The 22078-nt window shown below is 40.3% G+C and overlaps 1 protein-coding gene and 1 pseudogene across 1 annotated transcript; both read right to left on the reverse strand.

The window, feature by feature from the left end:
• Window positions 1-9977: 9977 nt before the first annotated feature.
• On the reverse strand, window positions 9978-16472 carry LOC121474575 (annotated as a pseudogene).
• Window positions 16473-18807: 2335 nt separating this feature from the next.
• On the reverse strand, window positions 18808-21811 carry LSM5 (LSM5 homolog, U6 small nuclear RNA and mRNA degradation associated). The gene is made up of 5 exons (XM_041727313.1): window positions 21700-21811; window positions 20520-20615; window positions 20208-20235; window positions 19460-19532; window positions 18808-19057 (listed from the first exon to the last, which is right to left on the reverse strand). Exons 1-5 carry the CDS (start codon window positions 21743-21745, stop codon window positions 19025-19027), a joined length of 276 nt encoding a protein of 91 aa, XP_041583247.1. The 5' UTR covers window positions 21746-21811; the 3' UTR covers window positions 18808-19024.
• Between the last annotated feature and the right edge of the window lie 267 nt (window positions 21812-22078).

Below are 22078 nucleotides of genomic sequence, written 5' to 3' on the forward strand. Positions count from 1 at the left end.
ACACCAAAGCACCCAACTTCATCTAGCCCATGACAAAAGGTGGAGAGGAATACTTGGGTTCTGTATCTGCTGCACATCACAGAAAACCCAATTAGCAGTAGCTAAACCACAAGCATGTTTATTCATCTCACCTAACAAAATGCCTAGAGATAGGTCGTTCCAAGGGTGGATCAGCCTTTCTGCGATTGTGTTGGCCATCTTCTTGGGGCCACAAGATGGCTTCCAAAGCTTCAGGCATTGCAACCTCATACAATAGCAATCCAAGCAGAAAGGAAGAGGACTGGTGGGATCTCAGTACAGATTGTCTTTTAGGGAAGGAGATTAGGGAGGGAAACTGTACCCTAGAACACCCAGTAAATGTTCCCCCTTACTGGCCAGAACCAGATACTATGCCCAGTTCCCTAAACTGCATCACCAGCTAAAAAGCAGAGGGGATCCCATGATTATCTTAAGCCAACCTTGGGGCTGGTGATTGCCTCCAAAACAAAATCAGGTTTCTTTTAACAACATTACACAAACAATAGTGGCTCCATCTCCTATTCCCAACCTACCCATTATCCCTCACCTCTCCCCAAGAACTTGGGTGTGGATGAATCAAATCCTTTTGGCCTGCTCAAAGAAGAGGAGAGCTCTTCTCAAAGAGTGGGGAGGCACATTGTGTGAGCACCAGTTTCTATTATTTATACCACTGGAGTTCTTGCCATAAACATTACCAGTGGCACCTAGATGGTATGGATCTCCATGGGCAGTCTCTGCTATACCCCACACCCAAGGATTCAGCACTTCAATGCATCTCAAAACAGAATGATTCCACAACAAATTTACTAGTCATGGGCATTTTACTGAAGATTCCATGGAAATGGAAACAGAGGAATGGAGAGGCTCAGCACATAGCCTTCACCCCAACAACTGTGCCTTGAATCACCCTTCCAGACATGCTCTGGGAGCTCACCACTTCTCCTCTTCACCCTTCCTTCACACATCCTCTATAAAAATTGCCCCAAGTAGTCTGCTTTTGCTTCAGCCTACTTTACCCACTCAGCCAAAGGCTCAACAGCCATTCATGGATCTGCAACCAAATATTATTCTTCAAGCAAAGCAATTAAAATCATTCAATATTATAGATGTTGATAAGTACAGTGAGTAGGAGAGCAAGGAATAAAAGATGGAAATTAAAGTGAGCAATAACTGATAGGGAATGTTGGGAAAAGATTGCTCCATCTTTGGACACATATTCACATTTTGGGTCACCCAAGAGTAGCTAACTTTTACAATTAAAATTCCTGTCAGGGCAACTGGGTGGCTCAGTCAGTTAAGCATCTGACTCTTGATTTTAGCTAAGGTAATGATCTCAGGGTCACAGGATCCAGCTCCATGTCAGGCTCTGTGCTCACTGTGGAGTTAGCTTGAGATTCTTTTTTGCCATCTCCCTCTGCCCTTCCCCCTGCTTGCTCACTCGCTGTCTCTCAAATAAATAAATAAAACCATTTTTAAAAAATTCCTTTCTCTGTGAGATGAAATATATACCCAAAGCAAGAATAAGACAAATCACTTCAGAATGCCATACTTTATTTTCATTAGTTCTAATTTCATGTTCAAACTTCCTGTGTGTGTGTGTGTGTGTGTGTGTGTGTGTGTGTGTGTGAGAGAGAGAGAGAGAGAGAGAGAGAGAGAAGGAAATATCAAGAATAATTAGCCAAACGGACCCAATTCTCCAACCCCCTCGAGAGCTTGCTATGGTGGAACCAATTTCACAGGCGTCTGTCTGACATAGCCAATTACTGGGATCCCTCTAGAATCTGTTGTATCTAAGGTACAGCATGTATCTTGCCATGCTACCTTTCCCTCCGGTGAGACCGAGGCCCAACAGGCAGGGGACAAAGTAAACGAAACACTCAAGCACCCACTGACCTGAACCAGCTGAGAGCTGAAACTGGAATAACTCACAAAGGGGGTGCACTTGTTACCTTCCTGGAGATAGGAACTGTGGTTGGACAGAATCACCAAGGCCTCTCATTGAGAATTTTTCAGACAATGAACTTCATTCAGATGTACTCTTCCTGGTTGCTCGCCAGGCAAATGGCTCTCACCTTGTTTCAGTTTTCTATTGCAGTAACACACACACACACACACCCCAAACTATAGTGGCTTAAAGCTGTAACAATGTATCATTTCTCTTCAGTCTGTGGGAGACTAGCTGGGGTCACTCATGCACTTTGCATTTAGTGGGGAACTCAGTCTTTTTTCCATGTGATGTCCCCAACCCTAGCTCCTCCCCAGGTGGCTTCTCTCTAACAGGGTAGCCTAGACTTCATTACAGCATGGTACTTGGGTTACAAGGGTGGTCCAGAGGACAAGCCCCAATATCTAACTATGTATCCAGTCTCTGCCTATCTTATGCCTACTAATGTCCTATTGGCCAAAAAAGCCACAGGGAAGGGTGCCTGGCTGACTAAGTCTGTAGAGCATGTGACTCTTGACCTTGGGGTTGTGCATTTGAGCCCCATGTTAGATAGATGTAGAGATTATTTTAAAAGAAAATCTTTTAAAAAAAATGTATAAGGGGATCCCTGGGTGGCTCAGCGGTTTAGTGCCTGCCTTCAGCCCAGGGCATGATTCTGGAGTCCCGGGATCAAGTCCCACACTGGGTTCCCTTCATGGAGCCTGCTTCTCCCTCTGCCTATGTCTCTGCCTCTCTCTCTGTCTCTCATAGATAAATAAAATCTTTTAAAAATCAATAAAAAATGTTTTAAGTCACAAGGTCAATGTGGGAAGAGAGTCCACAAGTGGTTCACTGGGTTCACTGTCCACTATAACCTCAAAGTGCCAATTTCTTTATTTACCTCTCCAAAGAGCATAATACTCTTCACGGAGCACAACCATGAAACCCTATGGGCTAAAGATTCTCGGAGTCAACAGAAATCACCTGGGAAAAAGTGAATATAGAATTGAGTTAAAGAGGATTTCAGAATATGTCTGAAGAAAATTATTTGGTACCATCTCTTAAAAATCATATTAATAAGGGTCAGGGAAAAAACAAACCCAAAGAATTTAATCAGAAGGTTTAAATTATTGAGTCTGGAAGGTAATGGGTAGGCCTAATTGAAACTTGTTTTCAGAAATGCTTCTCTGATCTCCCTCTTTTCCAAAGTTAGTACTTAACTTATCCATTTGTTTATTCCTTCAATAAGTGTTTATGAAGCACCAGGCATGACTCTACATGCTAAGGTTTTGTGCTCAGTCTTATTCCATCTCTCTCCATGTCCTACCTGAACTCTGGCAATGGCCCAAAAGCTGGTCTCTTCAGTCTAACTGCATGTGCTCCAAAGTCTAAAAACACAAAACTAAACCCATTTTGCTTTAGCTTTCAAAGGCTCTGATACCGGAAGCAACTGGGTGGCTCAATCAGTTGGACATCTGACTCTTGATTTTAGCTTGAATCATGATCTCAGGGTCATGAGATCAAGCCCCAAATCAGGCTCTGCACTTAGTAGGGAGTCTGGTTGAGATGCTTTCTCTCTCTGCCCCTCCTCCTACCCTCAGGCTCTCTCAAATAAATAAATAAATATGTAAATCTTAAATAAAAAAAAAAGTCTCTGAAACTGTATAAAACCTAAACTTCTAAAATGACTTTTAGGACTCTACAAAATCTAACTCCATCTACTTTCTTTTAAAAAGTACTTTTTTTTATGAAGGGTAAAATCATGACTCTCATACAAATATAAAGTGAACACCTGTCAAAGATCTTTTTTAGCCCACTAATTAACAAGGAACTGGTAGGGTGTTAAAATCCAGTCCAGGGACATCTGGGTGGCTCAGCTGTTGAGTCTCTGCCTTCAGCTCAGGGCGTGATCCTGGGATCCGGGATCGAGTCCCACATCAAGCTCCCTGCATATATCTCTGCCTATGTGTGTGTGTCTCTCATAAATAAGTCTTTAAAAAAAAAATCCAGCCCAAAGGAGTATCCACAGAGCATACACAGGCACTCAGGCATGATGAAATGAATTTTTAACAGAAACAAAACTGGATGATTCCTCCCACCTATATGCTTTGGGGTTGAAGGATATGGGGAATCAACTGCATTTCCACGTGACAAAATTCATTTTCATTTCTATAGACAAGAATCATTTGCCTTACTCTTAGAGTTGTATAACTTACAGGGCTATAAATAATGCAAAGAAGTGAGAGGTACAGACTACTATAGAACCACATAATATGGAAGAGTGCACTAGACAATGCCCAGCATTCTGTAAGATACCCAGCAATCTTTTCTTTTCTGTTCTTTTCTGTTCTCTTCTTTTCTCTTCAAAAGTCTGACCATTCTTTTCACACTTGCCGGCTTCATCATCAACAGTTTCTTCAGCCCTTCACCCAATGTGATTGCCACACTGCCCTCCTCACAGTTGCCTAGGAAAGCCCCACACACTTCTGGCCACATTTTTTTGGGCACTTTCTGCATCCTCTACCTAGAATGGACTCACTCTCTATTGGAGATATACCCATCATTCTATGTATTCAGCATATACTCCTTTAGACACCAATAATAGGTCAAGCAGTGATGATTCAGAAGTGAAGACAAGGTCTCAGCCTAACCTGGGAATTGTGCTATATGTGTGCTATCTACCTTGAGTCATCCGGACTTTGGGAAATGCACTGATGTCCAACCATTGTATAACTGTGAGGGACAATGGGGCTTCCCTCAGAGTGCCAGGACATGTTCACTATTGGTCATTCTGAATGAAAGAGGAGCCTCAGAGGAGACTGAAGAGGAACATTCAGAGGGGGAAGAAGACCAGGAGAGACCAAGGCAAGACAACCAGAGGAGGAGGAAGAAATGGCCAAACTGCAACCACCATAGAGAAGTCCAGCAAGAATAGGAATTAAATATGCCCGTGTGTTTTGGAAACCCCCTTTTGCAGTATTTCAGTGGAAAGACAGAAACAGAAATCATATTACCATGGGATATAAAGTAAAATAGGGGGTATAGAATTGTAGAAACTGGATATACTTTTTTTTCTTTTGAAAGAATAGGAATTCTATTTTAGAACTAGAAAGAGGAGAAGAGTGGAAAGAGAAAGTATAAGTACAGCAGCTAAGTAATTTCCCAAAGAAAAGCCAATGTAGAAAGAGCACTGGATTTGGAGTAAAAAAAAATACTTGCATTCAAATCCTGGTTATAAGATTTCAGGTATGGTAATACCTCAAAATATCATTCAATGACATAATCTTTATAAAAGAATATAGTACAAAGCCTAGGACACACTAGGCGTTCAATACGTATTATTTTAAGCCTCAGAGAAACATTCATTGAGGTTTGGTTTGGTTTTTACAATCCTGTCTGGCTGGGGTTTCAGAAGTGAAAAGTAAAAATTCCCACTGTCCAAGTACTTTGAATTCTTTGTTAGTAAGAATTTGCATTTCAGGATCTATTTCTAAATAAGAACTTGGGAGATTATCTTGCTTTGCTTTGCTTTGATTTACTAAAGGGCATGGCCCCAAAAAGGGATCCCAGAACATACCCTACAAACCAGGTCTTTTGAGAATGGTACCCTGCCACTTGACGGGATGAGCATTGGGTGTCATACTATATGTTGGCAAATCAAACTCCAATAAAAAAATATACAAAGGTAAATAAATAAAATAAAATAGAGAATGGTACCCTGTCCTTTCCTCCTTACTAATTAGACCCCAGGAAGACTCTAAGATGGAAGCTAATGGGAAATATGAACAGTTCCTTTTTATCACCACGGAAACAAAGCAACAAAGAACTGAAGCAGCTTGCAGTACACTTGATACAAACCCTAAGCCTCCTACGACTAACCCAGCACCAATCTCGCAAGCCCCCAAATCTGCGACTCCCACCCCCTGAAGAATTAAGTACTTGAACAGATGACTTTAGGTTTCCTTTCAGTCCTAAAGAGGGGAAAACACTTTCTTTCATCTAGACAGCACCCTAATTTGTCTCCACTTAGCCACACAGCTCAGGACAAGAGCTTTTAAAATTAATGATGCTTTTCCAAGAGTAATTGCTTCTGCTCTAATCACATGCTATTTCTTGCTACCCACGGAGCTCAGCGTTAAAAGTGCCTAAAGGAATCAGCAAATTGCCCGAAATGCACTGCTCTCAAGCCTCCAGGTTGCCTAATAAATGATGATGAGTCATCCTAAGCCAGGTAGTCACCTCATATCCTTTATAACGTGAGCTTACACGTCAATATGCTCCCTAGGAGGCAAATCACAATGTGGAGCTGGGAAAGGTCAAGGCTCAGATTTTTTGAAAATCTTCCCAGCTGTTTTTTTTTAATTGAGGTAAATTCACATAACATATAATTAGCTATTTTAAAGTGTACACTCAGTTGTGGGCCATCTGGGTGGCTCAATCAGTTAAGCACCTGCCTTCAGTTCAGGTCATGGTCCCAGTGTCCTAGGATAGAGCTCTGCATCAGGCTCCCTGCTTAGCAGGGAGTTTGCTTCTCCCTCTCCCTGTGCCCCTCCCCACTGTGCTCCTTCTCTCTCCCTTTCAAATAAATAAAATCTTAAAAAAAAAAAAAGCACTGCTGATTCAAAGTGTACCATCAATTGTAGTTAGTGTATTCACAATGTTGTGCAATCACCAGCTCTCTCTGCTTTCCAAACTTTTCCATCCCCCCATTACAACACCCTGTACCCATTTAAGAAGCCATTCTTCACTCACCCCTCCCTCCCTCCCCTGATAACCTCTAGTCTGCTTTCTGTCTCTGGATTTGCCTATTCTTATACCATATAAAAGGAATAATAGGTGACCTTTCATGTTTGGCTTCTTTTACTTAGTGCAATGTTTTCAAGCTTTATCCATGTTATAGCATGTTTTGGCACTTTATTCCTTTTTATGGCTGAATAGTATTCCATTGTGTGGATATACCACAATTTGTTCATCCACTCATCTGTTGGTGGACCTCTGGGTTGCTTCATCTTTTGGTTATTATGAATAACACTGCTATGAACATTCTTGCATGGATTTCTGTGTGGATCCCAGATGGTTTTGATAGGCCTCTTCACTCCTTCAGCTCATGATTTTATTTATTGCTACATGATTTTACTAAAAACATTTATCATCGTATGGGAGAAATACTGTGTTCCATGCAGATACCACTGTGTCGCTCTTTCTAGATATTACTATCATATAATACAGTGTAACATGAATATCTATAAATTTTTGATACAATTTGAGTTTGGGGTTCAATGGCTTTTGCATGTTCCTAATTCTCTGACTCCCTTGTTTGACTAGATACCAGCTGGACCACTCCTGATTCAACAGAGTTAGACATAAACAGAAAATGTGGTTTGTCTTCTGGACCAGTGAGGAGCAAGAGTCGGGGAAGTCCTGGGATCAGCTGCTTACAAAAGATTTTTATCAACTTGGTTGGATTGTACTCCCCAAATCTTAAAATTTGGTCTGAGTATGGCCAAATCCATACTAATTAATTCATGAATGTATGTAAAATACATTAGAATACAAATATAATGTTAAATAATAGTAGAACCATAAATTCTCAAGCCAGAGAAAGACAATGCAATTTTTAAGTCAGATTTTCTGTCTGATAATCATTACTATAAAACTAGTTCAGTATATTCTTAGACTCAAAATATCTCAAAGCCAGATGTGCATCTCTAAATTGACTGGTGTTAACCATGTCAACATGTCTGTATTTGCATATCAAGATGTCTTCATAAACAGGTCAAAAACTATATTTCCATTTGTCCAAAGAAAGGTATTCAAATGCAGAACTCATGTATTCCTCAAAAATAATAGATACTACACAGTTTCAAAACATGGTCCTTTCATCATGCTAAACCAATGCTTTCTAGATATACATTATTATACTGTATTGCTTGTCAGATTTAAATGAAGTTCTCACTTGAAAGCTCTACACCGGTTCTTCAATAATAACTAAATGCTACTTGCTAGCTTTAATTTTGACTACCTACTATATCAGAGATTAAAACTCTAAATCTAGGGATCCCTGGGTGGCGCAGTGGTTTAGTGCCTGCCTTTGGCCCAGGGCGCGATCCTGGAGACCCAGGATCGAATCCCACATCGGGCTCCCGGTGCATGGTGCCTGCTTCTCCCTCTGCCTATGTCTCTGTCTCTGCCTCTCTCTCTCTATCATAAATAAATAAAAATTAAAAAAAACTCTAAATCTAATTCAAATTTGCTTGATAAATAGCTTTGATTTTCAATTCAGAATTTAGATCAGAGGATATATTCTCTCCCTTTATTAAAATACAGCAGAATGGAGGTTCCCAGACTTTGTCTAGCCAGGCAAATCCCCACCTTTTTTTTTTTAAGATTTTTATTTATTTATTCATGAGAGACACAGAGAGAGAGAGAGGCAGAGACACAGGCAGAGGGAGAAGCAGGCCCCACGCAGGGAGCCCGATGTGGGACTTGATCGCCGGACTCCAGGATCACACCCTGGGCCGAAGGCAGGCGCCAAACCGCTGAGCCACCCAGGGATCCCCCCAACCTTTCGTTTTGATCTAAATTATTCAGGTTGGATATCCCAGCCAATATTTATCTAAAGTCCAACTCTTTTCTTCAGCTGTATAGGTGGCAGGACATCTCACTTAGGGAACTGTTGCAAATTATCAGCCTATGGGTAACATAATCTTCAGTGGGATTTTCCCAACCATCACTCTTGACAATTTTTGAACATTATCCTAATGAAACAATTAAGGTTTACTTATTAATACTTTTTTCTTAACACTCTTTTATCTATATCTTTCAGTTAAAATTTGCAGTTACAATAATCATTTGCCTGATAGACTTGCTGCTTCAGAATGCAAAAAGCAAAGTGTATTTAATATGAATGAAACAAGTTCAGAAAGGGGATAGTGTTTAAATATGCCTTTAGAGGCACTCATAACAAATTTATCTATTTCCTCTATCAAAAGCAAAAAAGAGAATCAGACTGAATGTTAATGGATTTAAGGTAGTCTGCATTTTGAGGGAAATCCACAACATAAGATTACTGAGAAAATAATGAAGGATAGAAGCTACAAATACAATGCAAAAAAAAACAGAAGGATATGTTAGAGTGCATCTCAAAGAACTGGGAATTCTATACATCTTCCAACTTCAATTTGCAGCCCACTAAGGCAGTCAGAAATTGCTCATCAATTTGATAGTAAGTTTGAATAGAGTAGTCTATTGCTGGACATAGCTTTTGGAATTTTTAGACTTAGAAGTTCAAGTGTGAGCAGTTACCACATATTTTTAGAAGCTGTAGTTTAAAAGTTGCATCTGTAGTTCCAGTTGGATTAGAGGCAATTCATAAAACTGCATTTACCTATGATTATGTTGCCTCTGATTTGTCTATCAGAAAATATATAATTCATTGGCATTTTTAGCTAAATAAAATTCACTTTAAATTAAGCAAAGTAGCTAACTAGTTTATTTTAACCCTGAAAGTCAGTATTCAAGGTATTGCATGATTTTCTAATGCACATTCAAAAGTAAAGAGCTAATTGCAGCTTCACCCAAATGTTCATATTATCATTACAAGTAAACTAGTACACAAAATGCTTTAATAGGAATTTATCTTTGACAACATCAGAAATATGTAAACTATGAATTTTCACAAGAGGATTGTGTAAGGAAATTATACAATTGCACGATTGTGGCCTCAGAGTATCATAAGAACAAAGGTAAAAGTTCCCCTTCTCAACAAGGCAAAATGACACCCAAACTTTTCATTCAAGACAAGTTCAATTAAAAAGTAAACAAACATTCCTCTACTTCTAACCATGGTTTCCTAAAACCATAAAGATATGTTCCAAAGTTTTATTTTTTTTAAGATTTTATTTATTTATTCATGAGAGACACAGAGAGAGGGGGGGCGTGCAGAGACACAGGCAGAGGGAGAAGCAGGCTCCACGCAGGGAGCCAGACACGGGACTCGATCCCAGGTCTCCAGGATCACACCGGACTCGATCCTGGGTCTTCAGGATCATGCCCTGGGCCAAAGGCGGCGCTAAACCACTGAGCCGCCCAGGCTGCCCTGTTCCAAAGTTTTAAAACAGAGATCTGATGCTTTAATATTCATCATTCTATATTTTACTGAATTCTAAAGTCAAAAAAGTTTAATTCACAGTATCATGTATGAAATCATAATGTTCTGGAGACATGAAGGGCCATGGCTAAACAAGTAGGAGGCATGTACTGTTGTTTGCTCTTTGGATTGCCTCAGCAAAATCATTGGAATACCCATAACTTGAATCTTAGAGCAGTGTTTCATTTTGTCCTCTTGTAGAATGGTGTTTGTGATGTTGACAGCTTCAGGGGCAGCATTAGTAATTCTGGAAATGGCCCAGAGAAGATTCCATGAGTAAAAATGGCATAGACTTTGGTGGTTTTGGCATAGTATAGACTGACTGTGGTATAGCATTTTGTGCTGATCATGTCCATGAGGATGGCCACCTGATCTTCAATTGATCACCAGCCAGAATCATTCTATCCACCTCCATGGCTCTTCTTCTTTCTCTGTGTGGCAAGGCAAATGCCACCTTCAGTCTGTCGATGAATGATACAGCTTCCTGCTTCAGTGGAAATGACGACACAGTTCCTGTGGTCTGCAATATTCTCCTGGTGCTATATGTGAGTCACTCACAGGGACAGCAAAGAAGCCCTGGATCTGAGCAGCATGTAGGCCCATGGTAATGATGTGATCTGCCCCAGCTACTAGAAGCACAGAATAATTTGCATACAAGTACTTTTGGAGGTCATCTCAGGAAGTGAGTCGGGGAACAGAGAAGTGTGTTACATGGTGTGACAGGGTGTGTTGATGTCCCTATGACAACTGGGGCTCCATCCATTTGGGAACCCTCCATGAGATGCATACAACGTACCTGAGAATTGCCCCTGCCTAGGAGCAAGAGAGCTGGGATTTTTATCCATTAACTCCCATCCCCACTAGTTGAGAGCCATTCCTAGGGGCAGTAATTCCCCAGCACTTCCAGGCATAGCACATGCAGGAAGCCAGAGGAACCCTCTGAACAGAATCATGGGCTTGAGTAGGTCATTGGCATGACATGGAAACCGTTGACCACGTTACAAGCAACCTCCAAGGTGAACCACAGGGCTATGGCAGGGGGCATTGACAGCATCCTTTACAGTTTCCGGAATCCAATTCACAGGCAGACTCTTCAACTTCCATGCCTCAACCACAATTTCCTCTCAGATGTTCTTGGTGTCCATTTTAATTAGATTTTATCTGGATTCAAACAGTAATAGGGTAGGGAATGGTTTCCCTACAGTGTGCATTGGGCCAGCACCAAGCAGTAGTTCAGGAAAGGACAAGACCCACTATGTACTAAGTACCCCCTATAGGCCAGGTTCTGTACATACATGGACTCATGGTAATGCTCAAAATAGCCCTATGGCATACATATATAATATCCTCCCAATTCTATATACACACATGCATACATACATACATACATATATATATATGAAAATATATATATGTGAATATATATATATTTCATATATATATATATATATATATATATATGAAAATTGAGCTCTAGAGAGAGAAGCAACCGACTCCATCTCAAATGGCTAGGAAGTGACACAGCCAACAGTCAAATCAAGTGTGGTTAACTCCAAAAATCTCCTGCCCTTTCCTCCTAACACATAAAGAGAAACCAGAACCTCTTCAACCTCTCAGGAAAAACATTTCCCTTTGATTGAGGGACTTCCCTTTGATTGGAAACTTCAGAAAGCTCCAGTCCTCCTAGAGCCTAGGGTGAAATAAATTTGTCCAGCAAGACATCTTTTACTAATATTGAAATCCTAACTGAACCCTGAACCACATAGACCATTGTTTAATACACACCCACTCAACACAAAGCCTTTTACGTGTTGAGCTATTTTTGCTGCTTTGAATTTATATGAGGAGGGACTGATGTGGAACAAGCCACAGGGCAGAAAGCTGCACTTGTTACCTCCCTCTAGGGGGACACTTTCCAGAGATAAAGATTACAGAAGTTCAGCACCTATTAAATAGATTCTGCCCACAAGTGGAGCTAAGTTTTGAAGAGTCTGGGTGACATCATGTGAATTTTAAAACACTGATGCTCAAGATCTCTGTGGCATTTTAGAAAGCTTCAGTGCCTTGGCATAGTCTGTTCCTACCATCTGGAGTGTTTTTCCCCATACCAGGCAAATAACCATTGAAATTCAGCTCAGTGATGATCTTTTCTGGAGAACCTTTCCTGACTACTCCTAATGGAGGGGATTACTCTCCCATTCCCTTTGTGCACCCACTACCCCCTCTTTCTGCTCCGTTTCTAGATGTCCATGGCAGCTCATTTGTTAGCCTCTACAATCTCCACCTGTGGTAATATGAACACCCAACCTGGACTTAGGAGAAAATCTGAGCCAAACTGTCCCACTGAGCATATCAATTCTTCCCCACCCTTTTCTCACCCCCTCGCTGACACAGGCTGCCTCTTGCCTGACTCCATTTTCTCCACTAATTAAATGTCACACTTCCAGCTGTAATCACCAAGAGATGCTCTCCAGGCAATTCAGTAAAGGGAAAAATAAGGTCCTTCCCATTTCGTACTACCCTCATGAGATGCTGACCCGTGAAGCTGGCTGAAACAAATACAAATAACAGGGTTACTATGAGGATGTGTTAATGTGGCCCATGTCTCAAGGAGCAGCAATTATGAGACAAAATGCCTTCCTTGCTTTCCACTCCCACACAAGCAGAATCCACCCATCCCCTCTCCATGATCCAAAAGCTAATGTATTCATCATGTTGTACACTAGGGAGCTCTCTCCCAGCTTTCTGGCCAGCAGTGAGCTTCTGAAAGGCAGGCACAAAGTAAGTGCTTGATAAATGATTGCTTTATTAATGAATTAATGATAACCATAAACAAAATATGAAATCTCTCTACCTCTTTTATTCCCTCTGAAACTTAAAACAAATTGCTTTGGAAGTTCAGCCATTTTCTGATTAATAAGGGCGACTTTCTCCATCTCATTCTAAAAAATAAAAAAAGCTTCCTATTCTGTTGTCTTTACTTAATTGAACAAGTAGCACTTGAGACTTGAGTCTCTTTGCCCAAGCACTCTGCTTTGTGATAAAAGTTTCAAAGATAACTAAAGGCTCAATTCTGAGAGGGAACAGTGTGGACTAAGTGGCAGATGGCTTTAATTGTTGACATGGAATTGCTATGATGGAAAAATGATAAAAAAAAAAATAAGTTGATCCAAAGGCTCTTTATTATTTTTTTAAGATTTTTATTTGTTTATTTGAGAGAGAGAGCACACAAGCAGTGGGAAGGGGCAGAGGGAGACAGAGAAGGAGAAGCAGACTCCCCGCTGAGCAGGGAGACCCATGTGGGGCTCAATCCCAGGACCCCAAGATCATGATCTGAGCGTGATGCTTAACTGACTGAACCACCCAGGTGCCCGAGGCTCTTTAATAATAACTACCACCATTTATTGAGCACTTACTATCTGGTTGAAAATATACTAGATAAAAAAAAAAAAAAGAAAATATACTAGATACTTTACATATATCATCAGTTCATTTTTACAACCCTAAGAGGTGGTTATTTTTCCCAATTTACAAATGAGGTAATTGAGGCCAGAGACATTAAGTACCCACCAAAACTCCCACAACTAACAAAGGATTGATTGGGATTAGGGTCCAGGCTAGGCTGATTCTGGAGCCCATGTTTTTATCCATAACGTTATACTTAAAGATAATTTTTGATAGGGGTGCCTGAGTGGCTCAGTAGGTTAGGCATCCAAGGCATCCAACTCTTGACTTTGGCTCAGGTCAGGATCTCAGGGTCATGAGATCAAGCCCTGCATTGGGCACTGTGCTTGGTGTGGAGTCTGCTTATCCCCCTCCTACCCTCTGCTTCTTGCTCTCTCTCTCTAAATTAATTTTTTTAATATCTTATTTATTTATTCATGAGAGAAACAGAGAGAGGCAGTGACATAGGTAGAGGGAGAAACAGGTTGTCTGTGGGGAACCTGATGCAGTACTTGATCCCAGGACTCCAGGATCACAACCTGAGCCAAAGGCAGACACTCAACCACCAAGCAACCCAGGTGCCCCTAAAACAATCTTTTTTTGAAAAAAGATAATTTTTTTACAGTAAAAAAGGCACCTCATGTAGAAAATATGAATGAAAAGATTTCTCCTTGTCAAAAATAGGAGAAAAACAGTACTTGTAAAACAGTAAGGACTCAATCCTTTACCTGCCATTGTGGTGTGATCCAACAGCAAGTACAACAGAGTGGAAGTCAGAAACCTGAACTCAAAAGCAGCACCTGGGTAAAACAGCAAAAGCGCGGACTTCAGTAACTAGCTCCTTGTTCCATAGTACCCTCTGGTGGCCAGTTTATGTCATTCAAGATTATTCCCTTCTTTTTGTTTTGCTGTTTTGTTTTGGTTTTTTTTTTTATTTTTGAGTTATTTCTCTCTTTCTTAGCTATTTTATCTTACTTTATTTTATTCTTTTATTTAACAGAGAATGAGAGAAAGAGGGAGTACAAGCAGGGGGAGTGGTAGGCAGAGGGAGAGGGAGAAGCAGACTCCCCGCTGAGCAGAGAGCTGGACATGGGGCTTGATCCCAAGACCCTGAGATCATGACCTGAACAGAAGGCACTCAACTAACTGAGCCACTCAGGCACACCATTCAAAATTATTCTTAAATTTAAGAATTAAATGGTAAACAACCAAAGATTTACTCAGGGTCAACCTTGGATAAAGTAGATTGTCTATCAAAATGTTTCAATACTTAGTCCTGATTCTGTTTTTGGTACTTGAAAACAACCACCTTCAAGTCATTTCCTCCGCAAGTTGTTTCCTCTGTCTTATCCCTCTTAGTCTGACTGCTACCTTGCTAATACATGACTTACTTATTAAGCAGTAATGAATTACTAATTAATTTCAGTAAGAAACATTGATGAATACAAAAACTGGTGGGTTAAAGTAGGACAGTGAACTGATATTTGCAAGGTCTTGGATAATCACCCCACAAAATATTTAGCAAAAACGGAGGACACTGTAACTTTACAATGGAGAACCTGGTTATCATCAAAGCTCTAAGTTAACATTAGAAATGGAACTAGTCAACACTACATGCAATGAGATGCATTGGGAAGAGCAGCATTACTCCTGTGATATACTTGCCAGAAATGCACACTTTGAGCTTACTCATGGGGAGATAACAAACAGATTCAATTTGAGGAATCTTTTACAATGGCTAGTTGGCAACCTTCAGAAATATCAGAGTCATAACAGTCAAGGGAAGACTGAAGAACTGTTCCAAATTGAAGGAGACTGGAGAAACATGACTACTGAATACAGTACATGATCCAGGACTGGATCCTTAGGCTATGAACACTGTTGGGGCTACTGATAAAACTTCAGTAGGGTCGGAGTTAGGGTATGTGAGAGCGCTTCCTGGATCTTGCAACTTTTCTTAAGTCTGAACTTGTTACAAAATACAGTTTGAAAAATAAAAGGCATAGTGCACAGGCATTCCTATTTTGGCTTGCAATTATTTCACTGAGATTTCTCTCATCTTCAATCCTAGAAGATGCCATATTCCCTTTACAATAAGGCCCTCCCCCTTTTTTTTCTTTACTAATAGGAACCTACCACACCTCTATGGATGAAGCTGCAATTCTGGTCCTTGAAATCTAAGGCATAACGAAAGCTTGTGTAATCAACAAGCCAACCTTCAAGAATGAAACTGAGACCACCTGGATGGGAAGTGGTTCCCACACCCCCCACCCCCCAAGCCTATAGACAAATTCCTCCTCAGTCCAGACCAAAGTCTGGCATTTGAGGCTGCAGATGAATCATTGCCTACAAAGGCTTGGCACTCACAATGGAAACCAGAACTCCACTAGTACTCCATAGTAGACATTGAACTTGGCTGCCTTGCAGTTTAAATGCAGCAGAAACTGTTCTATACACTAATACATACAGATTCTCATCTCTATCATCAAACCTTGCTTCAGTTACACCTACTTTAAAAACTATCCCTCCAGCAGCCTATACTCTTAAGTCAGTGGAGGTCAAGCTTTGCTGAGAATGAGAATTATTAACTAGAGAACCTGGGAACTCTATAAAAATCCAAAGGCCCAAGGCCCTTCCCCATTTCAACAAGCCCGGATCTCTGTGTTCTTTACAAGTCTCCGAGTGATTCTGACAATAGTTTTCAAACAAAATTTGAGAAAAACTTACACAAGTCAGCAATGCCAGCACAGCTTCTGCCTTTGCTGCTTTCATTTTTACTGAGGCCACACCATCACTTTAGGGCCTAATGCATGCAGCCCTGCCTCCGGAGAAGAAACAACACCTGTGGGAAAACAGCCACTCACCAGCAACCTGCCAAAATGAAAATCCTGTATGGTCAGCAAATAATGAAGATCGTTTCAGCTTCAAACCACCCATCTCACCCCACTGGAATACTCAATCATAGCCTCTCTTCCCAGTTTTTGCTCATTGTCTAGATATAGTGCTCCTCACCCAAACACCAAACATTTGGGAATTTTGAAGGGTCCAATAAATAGTATCTCTATTCCTTAGAGCAGTGGTTCTAAACCACAGGTGATTATTTTGCACTCAGATGGATGACATTTGGCAATATCTGGAGCCATTTTTGTTACAACTGGGGGAAGAAGGGAAGAGGATCGATGCTATTGGCATCTAGTAGGTAGAAAACAGGGATGCTGCTAAATATCCTGTGATGCACAGGGTGGCCCACACAACTAAGAATTATCCAGACAAAAATGTCAATAGCGTCAAGGTCAAGAAACCCTTATTTAGAGTGGCACCCATTCTAAGCAAATTGCAGTATAAGACAAAAGTAGAAGCAGATAGGAATCATACTATTATCTTTATTAAAGACTAGATTGAGATATGTATCTGTAGACAAGAACCCCAGTGGATTCCTCCACCTTGCCACAAACTAGGTAACTGTATGCCTCCCTAAATGATATCAGGCTTCTCTAAAACTCCCAGCATGTTGAAGCTTAATAAGAACATGAGCTCTTTGCAGACTAATTCCTAGGGGAAATAAAAAATTAAGAGCTGGGCATGACCACCCATTTCCCATTGGATGGTGAGTAAAAGGGTGAAAAGACAGTATTACACTTGATCCCCCTCCAAAGAGAAAGAAATAATAGGAGGAAAGCATTTCCCAAAAAGGGTTAGAAGTGGTAGGGTAAAGCAACAGGCTCCTAGCAGCTCCTGAGAACCAACTGTTAAATCTTTGGGAGGTTTGGAAGCTAGCTGTTAAACCCTTGGCAGCTTGAAATCAGCCACAGCAGGAGTACTTAGACCATGAAAATAAAAAATATATATACAAAGCAGTGCTTTGGTTTTTTTGAAAACAAAATTGAATTTAAAAAATGAAGAAAAAAGAAAGTTGGATCCTTTTTTATTGTGGAAACACTAAAATTGAAGATGGATACAGGATGCAAAAGAAACCAAAAAAAACAAAAATATAATCATAGTAAAGAAGGTCTTTCTAATCCAGGTATACCAATGACAAAAATCATAAAGGAGGAGATTAACATATGACTACATAAAAATACATTATTTATGTCCAAAAAAAGTACCAATAACAGGCAAACTATACACTGGGGAAGTTATCTGCAAAATACATAACTAAGAGTAACCTCATAACAATTCTTACAAATTTGTAAGAAAAAGAATCGCAATGGCAAAAGCCGCATATAAGTAATTCATAAAATATTAGAGTCCAAAATTAATAAAGAAAACTTTAAACATACCAGGTTTTGCCTATCACAGTGGCAAAGTGAGAAGACAGAACGTAGCCAATGTTGGGAAGTATGTAAAGAGTACTACGGGGAAAAAAAAATACCATGAAAAACTGCTAGCAAAGTGTAGAATGGTACAACGTTTTGTTGGAAACATGACTATTATCCTTGACCTCCCGTTATGAATTTATTCTAGAAAAGATAAAAATGTATAAAGATTTAGACTACTATGACCAATAATAAAGATAGGCTAACTTATTGTAAATCCATTTAATGAAATATGATGCAAACACTAATATTGCTGAAATATTTGATATGGAAAGATGTGCACCACTTTAATTATTTTATAAAGTCTTAAATGGGGCTACAAAACAGTATATTCAGGATGAACATGTTTTTGTAAAAATAACATGTATTGAGAGTATACTGAGAGAGTATTGGAGGCCATACAGCAAAGTGTAATGAATATTTCCCTTACCATCTCCATTCCTGCAATCTGCATATATTACCTATATATTTTGCTTTTTAAAAATTATTGAAGTACAGTCAATATACAATGTGATATTAGTTCCAGGTGTACAATATAGCGGTTCAACAATTCTATGTATTACACTATACTCACCACAATAACGTGTAGTCACCATAAGTTATGACAATATTATCAACTATATTCCCTATGCTGTACTTTTCACCTCCAAGACTTACTTATTTTATAAGTGGAAGTTTGCTTGTTTTTAATAGGAGTTAATGGAACCTGAGTTCAGTGGAAAAATCTCATTTCAAGGCATCAGAGTTTAAACTGAATTTTGTAAGTAATTATTTCAGGGTTTTTAAATACAACTATTCAAAATCAAAGTTCGTTCTTTTGTTTGGAACAATTTTTGAGAATCAAATCATCATGTAAATGAGGAAACAAATGGGGATAAAATTATAGGAAAGCAAGTGACAAAATAGCTACAAACTTTGTTACACTGGTTATTGCAATACAAAAAATAAAATGACAGTTAACCAAAAACATTTTTATTTTGTCTTCAGAGAACAACTGTTCTTCTTTTTCCAAAATAATAATGATTAACTTACAAAAATGGGCATTTACAATGCATCTTCAAAACATTTCCCTTTAACGGGAAACTTAGCTTTACAGAATCCAAACATTAAAAGGCTTAAAAAAAAAATCGATTTTGTTGTCATTATAGGACAAAAGAGAGTAGGGAAATCCATTCATACTTCAGGACCTTCTCCTCCAGGAACTAGCTGCAGAGAAGGAAAAAGAGCTTATTAATACCACCACCACACCCATCATCTAAAAACCCCTCTTCATCCATCAAAGACACCTGGCCTCTTTGCTCCTCCCCCACATTCCCATTTTCTCCAGGTCATTGCTTCTGTTTATAATTCCCAACATTGTCAATTAATACTTAGAGTCTAAACAATGATTCTTGGCAAACCAAAAGATTAAAAGGCCCAAGCAAACTAATCTTTAAGCCTATTGTCATGTTCAGTAGCTCAGCTTTAGAGCCCTGATCACAGGAGCATCTCCTTCCCAACTTAAACCCACTGGGCCATGAACATTTAACCAAGCCAAGTAATCTGTAATCTCTGCCTCACAAAAATGGGCTACATCTAAAAAAAACGCCCAGCTTTACTGTACCTTACCATTGTTATATTATTTCCATTTAGCAAAATTTGATCTAATTTAGTGATCCTTCTTCCTTCTGGTGTGATTTCACTAAATGAAGAAATAAAAGAGTCAAGATAAACAATGATAATCAAAGCCAACATTCTGATCCCTAAAAAAGTTATTCTTGTATATATATGAATATGAGGTTGAGCAATTATGTCAGTAGTTTTCAGAGACAAAGGTTATCCACTGGATGACCAAAGGCAACACAGTGAACGGACTGGCCAGATCCACATCCACTAGGATCAAAACTAAAAGAAGCTAAAACTGGCCAAAGAGATCAAATATGAAATGGAATGTTTACTAGCCTCACTTTTTTACTATTATTTACTACTAATCCCTACCCATTAAACCAATCTGTAATCAACTCAATTTTGAAAGCAGACACTGGTTGTGATCTTTAGAACTAATATAATGGAGCTATCGTTTATATCTTAAGTTTAATGCCTTGATTTGTCTGAGCACAAACATCCTTTGGCTGTTTTTAGTATCTTTTATCTCAAAGCTCTGTCTCCACTAAGTCCCTACCAGTCATTAATAATAACATAATAATTACATACGGTAATAACTGATCCAATTTTACCAGTGTCAGTAGATAAAATTTCTATCTTTAAGATATTTCTGACAAGCAATGTTTCCTCATTAATCATTTTAAACTCATTAATACTAAAATTGACTTAAGGAGAGATTCCCCCCAATTCTTTAATTTTTAACACTACTCACAACTCAGTGACATCCTCCAGTACCATATCTGAAATTTGGTGTTAAGAAAATACATATACCAGGCTGAATTTACTCTGGCGTCTATCTTTACTCCGTTTTAATTACAACGTTTAATACAATGGCTCCAAAGCAAAATACGAGTAATCGGTAGGAACTTTTATCTCTTTTCAGTACACACACCTCTTAAAACGCTATCAAGAGTTGAATAAATTTCTAATACAATAACCAGTTAAGTACTGGCTGTCCATATTCTTCCGTTCTTAAGTACTGCAGGAAAACCCATACCACCACCACCACCTTTTGAAAGGATACTGACAAAGTCATCAAATCCCAAAAGTGTGCCAACAATTTCTTTATCACTCTTCATCACAATGTGAATTCTTGATCCTATACATTTGTCCACGAGCTCTATATATGTATTTTTTTAAAGAAAAAAAAAAAAAAGAAGAGGGGCGGGGGGGGGGTGGAGAAAAAAGATTATTTTACCTGTTCATTTCTTCAACAAATATTGGAATGCCTACTGGCACTTGTTACTTACCTATTGTGAAAGATAAACCAGAGAAAGAATTCATTCAAAAACTTTATAGATTTTATGGTACGTTATCTCTGTTGCATAAACAAAAACGTCCTGTTTACCACTTACCTCTCCTTTGTTGAAGTTTATCCATCACGGTTGTGGTTTAATGTTATTTTAAGTGATTTTGATCAACATACGAAATGCATAATTAAAATATAATTAACATCTGAGCCCCCCCACCCCCTGCAGCCCGGGTGGTCAGCGGTTTAGCGCCCGCCTGCAGCCCAGGACGTGATCCTGGGGTCCTAGGATCGAGTCCTGCATCGGGCTCCCTGCATGGAGGCTGCTTCTCCACCTCTCTGGGTGTCTCTCATGAATGAATAAAAATGTTGTTGTTGTTGTTGTTGTTGTTGTTGTTGTTGTTTTTAAAGAGTCTAAGCCCCATGAAACAACTGTGGTTGTTTTCCCAGGACTCTATCCTCAGTGGGCAATGTCTGGCACGTAGCAAGCGTTCAAAAAGAGTTGGTGGAATCAAAGGATGAAAACTTCCAAAACAAGGCCACTTCCGATAACTCCATCAACTCTTTAGCTACAAACTATCGTATTCACCGGAGATTTCTTCCTGTCACTATCTCTGTGTTCGGACCGCAGTTTGAACGCCTCGTTAGCTGGCTTCGTATCACTCTGCGTGATGCTTACAGGGGGAGCGCTCTATCTCCTCCTGCTGTGTGTGCTATCCGCAGGCAGTGGGAGGGGTCTGAATTTGTCCAAGAGCGCCCAGCCATTGTGTCCAGTGCACAGAGGCTCCTGGGCGGCCCGGGGCCGCACACCCTCGGGAGCCGGCAGACGAGCCGCGCAGCACTGAGGCCCTTCATCCCCACATTTCCCTGACACTCGGCCAAGGGCTACTTCAGCCGCAGCCGCCCGGGCCCCAACACTTAGCCTGAGCCCTCCCGTCCCCTTCTCCGCGATTACCTAGAGGCAGCAGCTGCGACGGGTTAGTAGTAGCGTTGGCCGCCATGGCTACGCCGGAAGTGGCCCGCCGGCCTCGCCGTCAGCCCGGCAAGTTTGAAAGAGCGCGCTTCCGCTCCCCCCACCGGCCCGCGGCCCGGACAGGCTCGACCAATCGGAGGCCGAACTTGCGAGCCAATCAGTCCGCAGGAGTCGCTCCTTCCCAATCGCTTCTTTCCCGGGCGCTGAGCTCTCGGGGACAAGGAACTGTCCGCTGCAGGTGGTGCGGTCTGGGCACGTAGCCGCTTTCCCCCCGGCAGTTTCCGACAGACAGACGCTAAAGGGATCCTGCTTTGTGAATAAATCCTTCCTGCAACCCGGAAGGTTTTGCAAAATACTGAAA

The sequence above is a fragment of the Vulpes lagopus genome, chromosome 13, assembly GCF_018345385.1.
Source record: "Vulpes lagopus strain Blue_001 chromosome 13, ASM1834538v1, whole genome shotgun sequence".
NCBI classification, from domain to species: Eukaryota; Metazoa; Chordata; class Mammalia; order Carnivora; family Canidae; genus Vulpes; species Vulpes lagopus.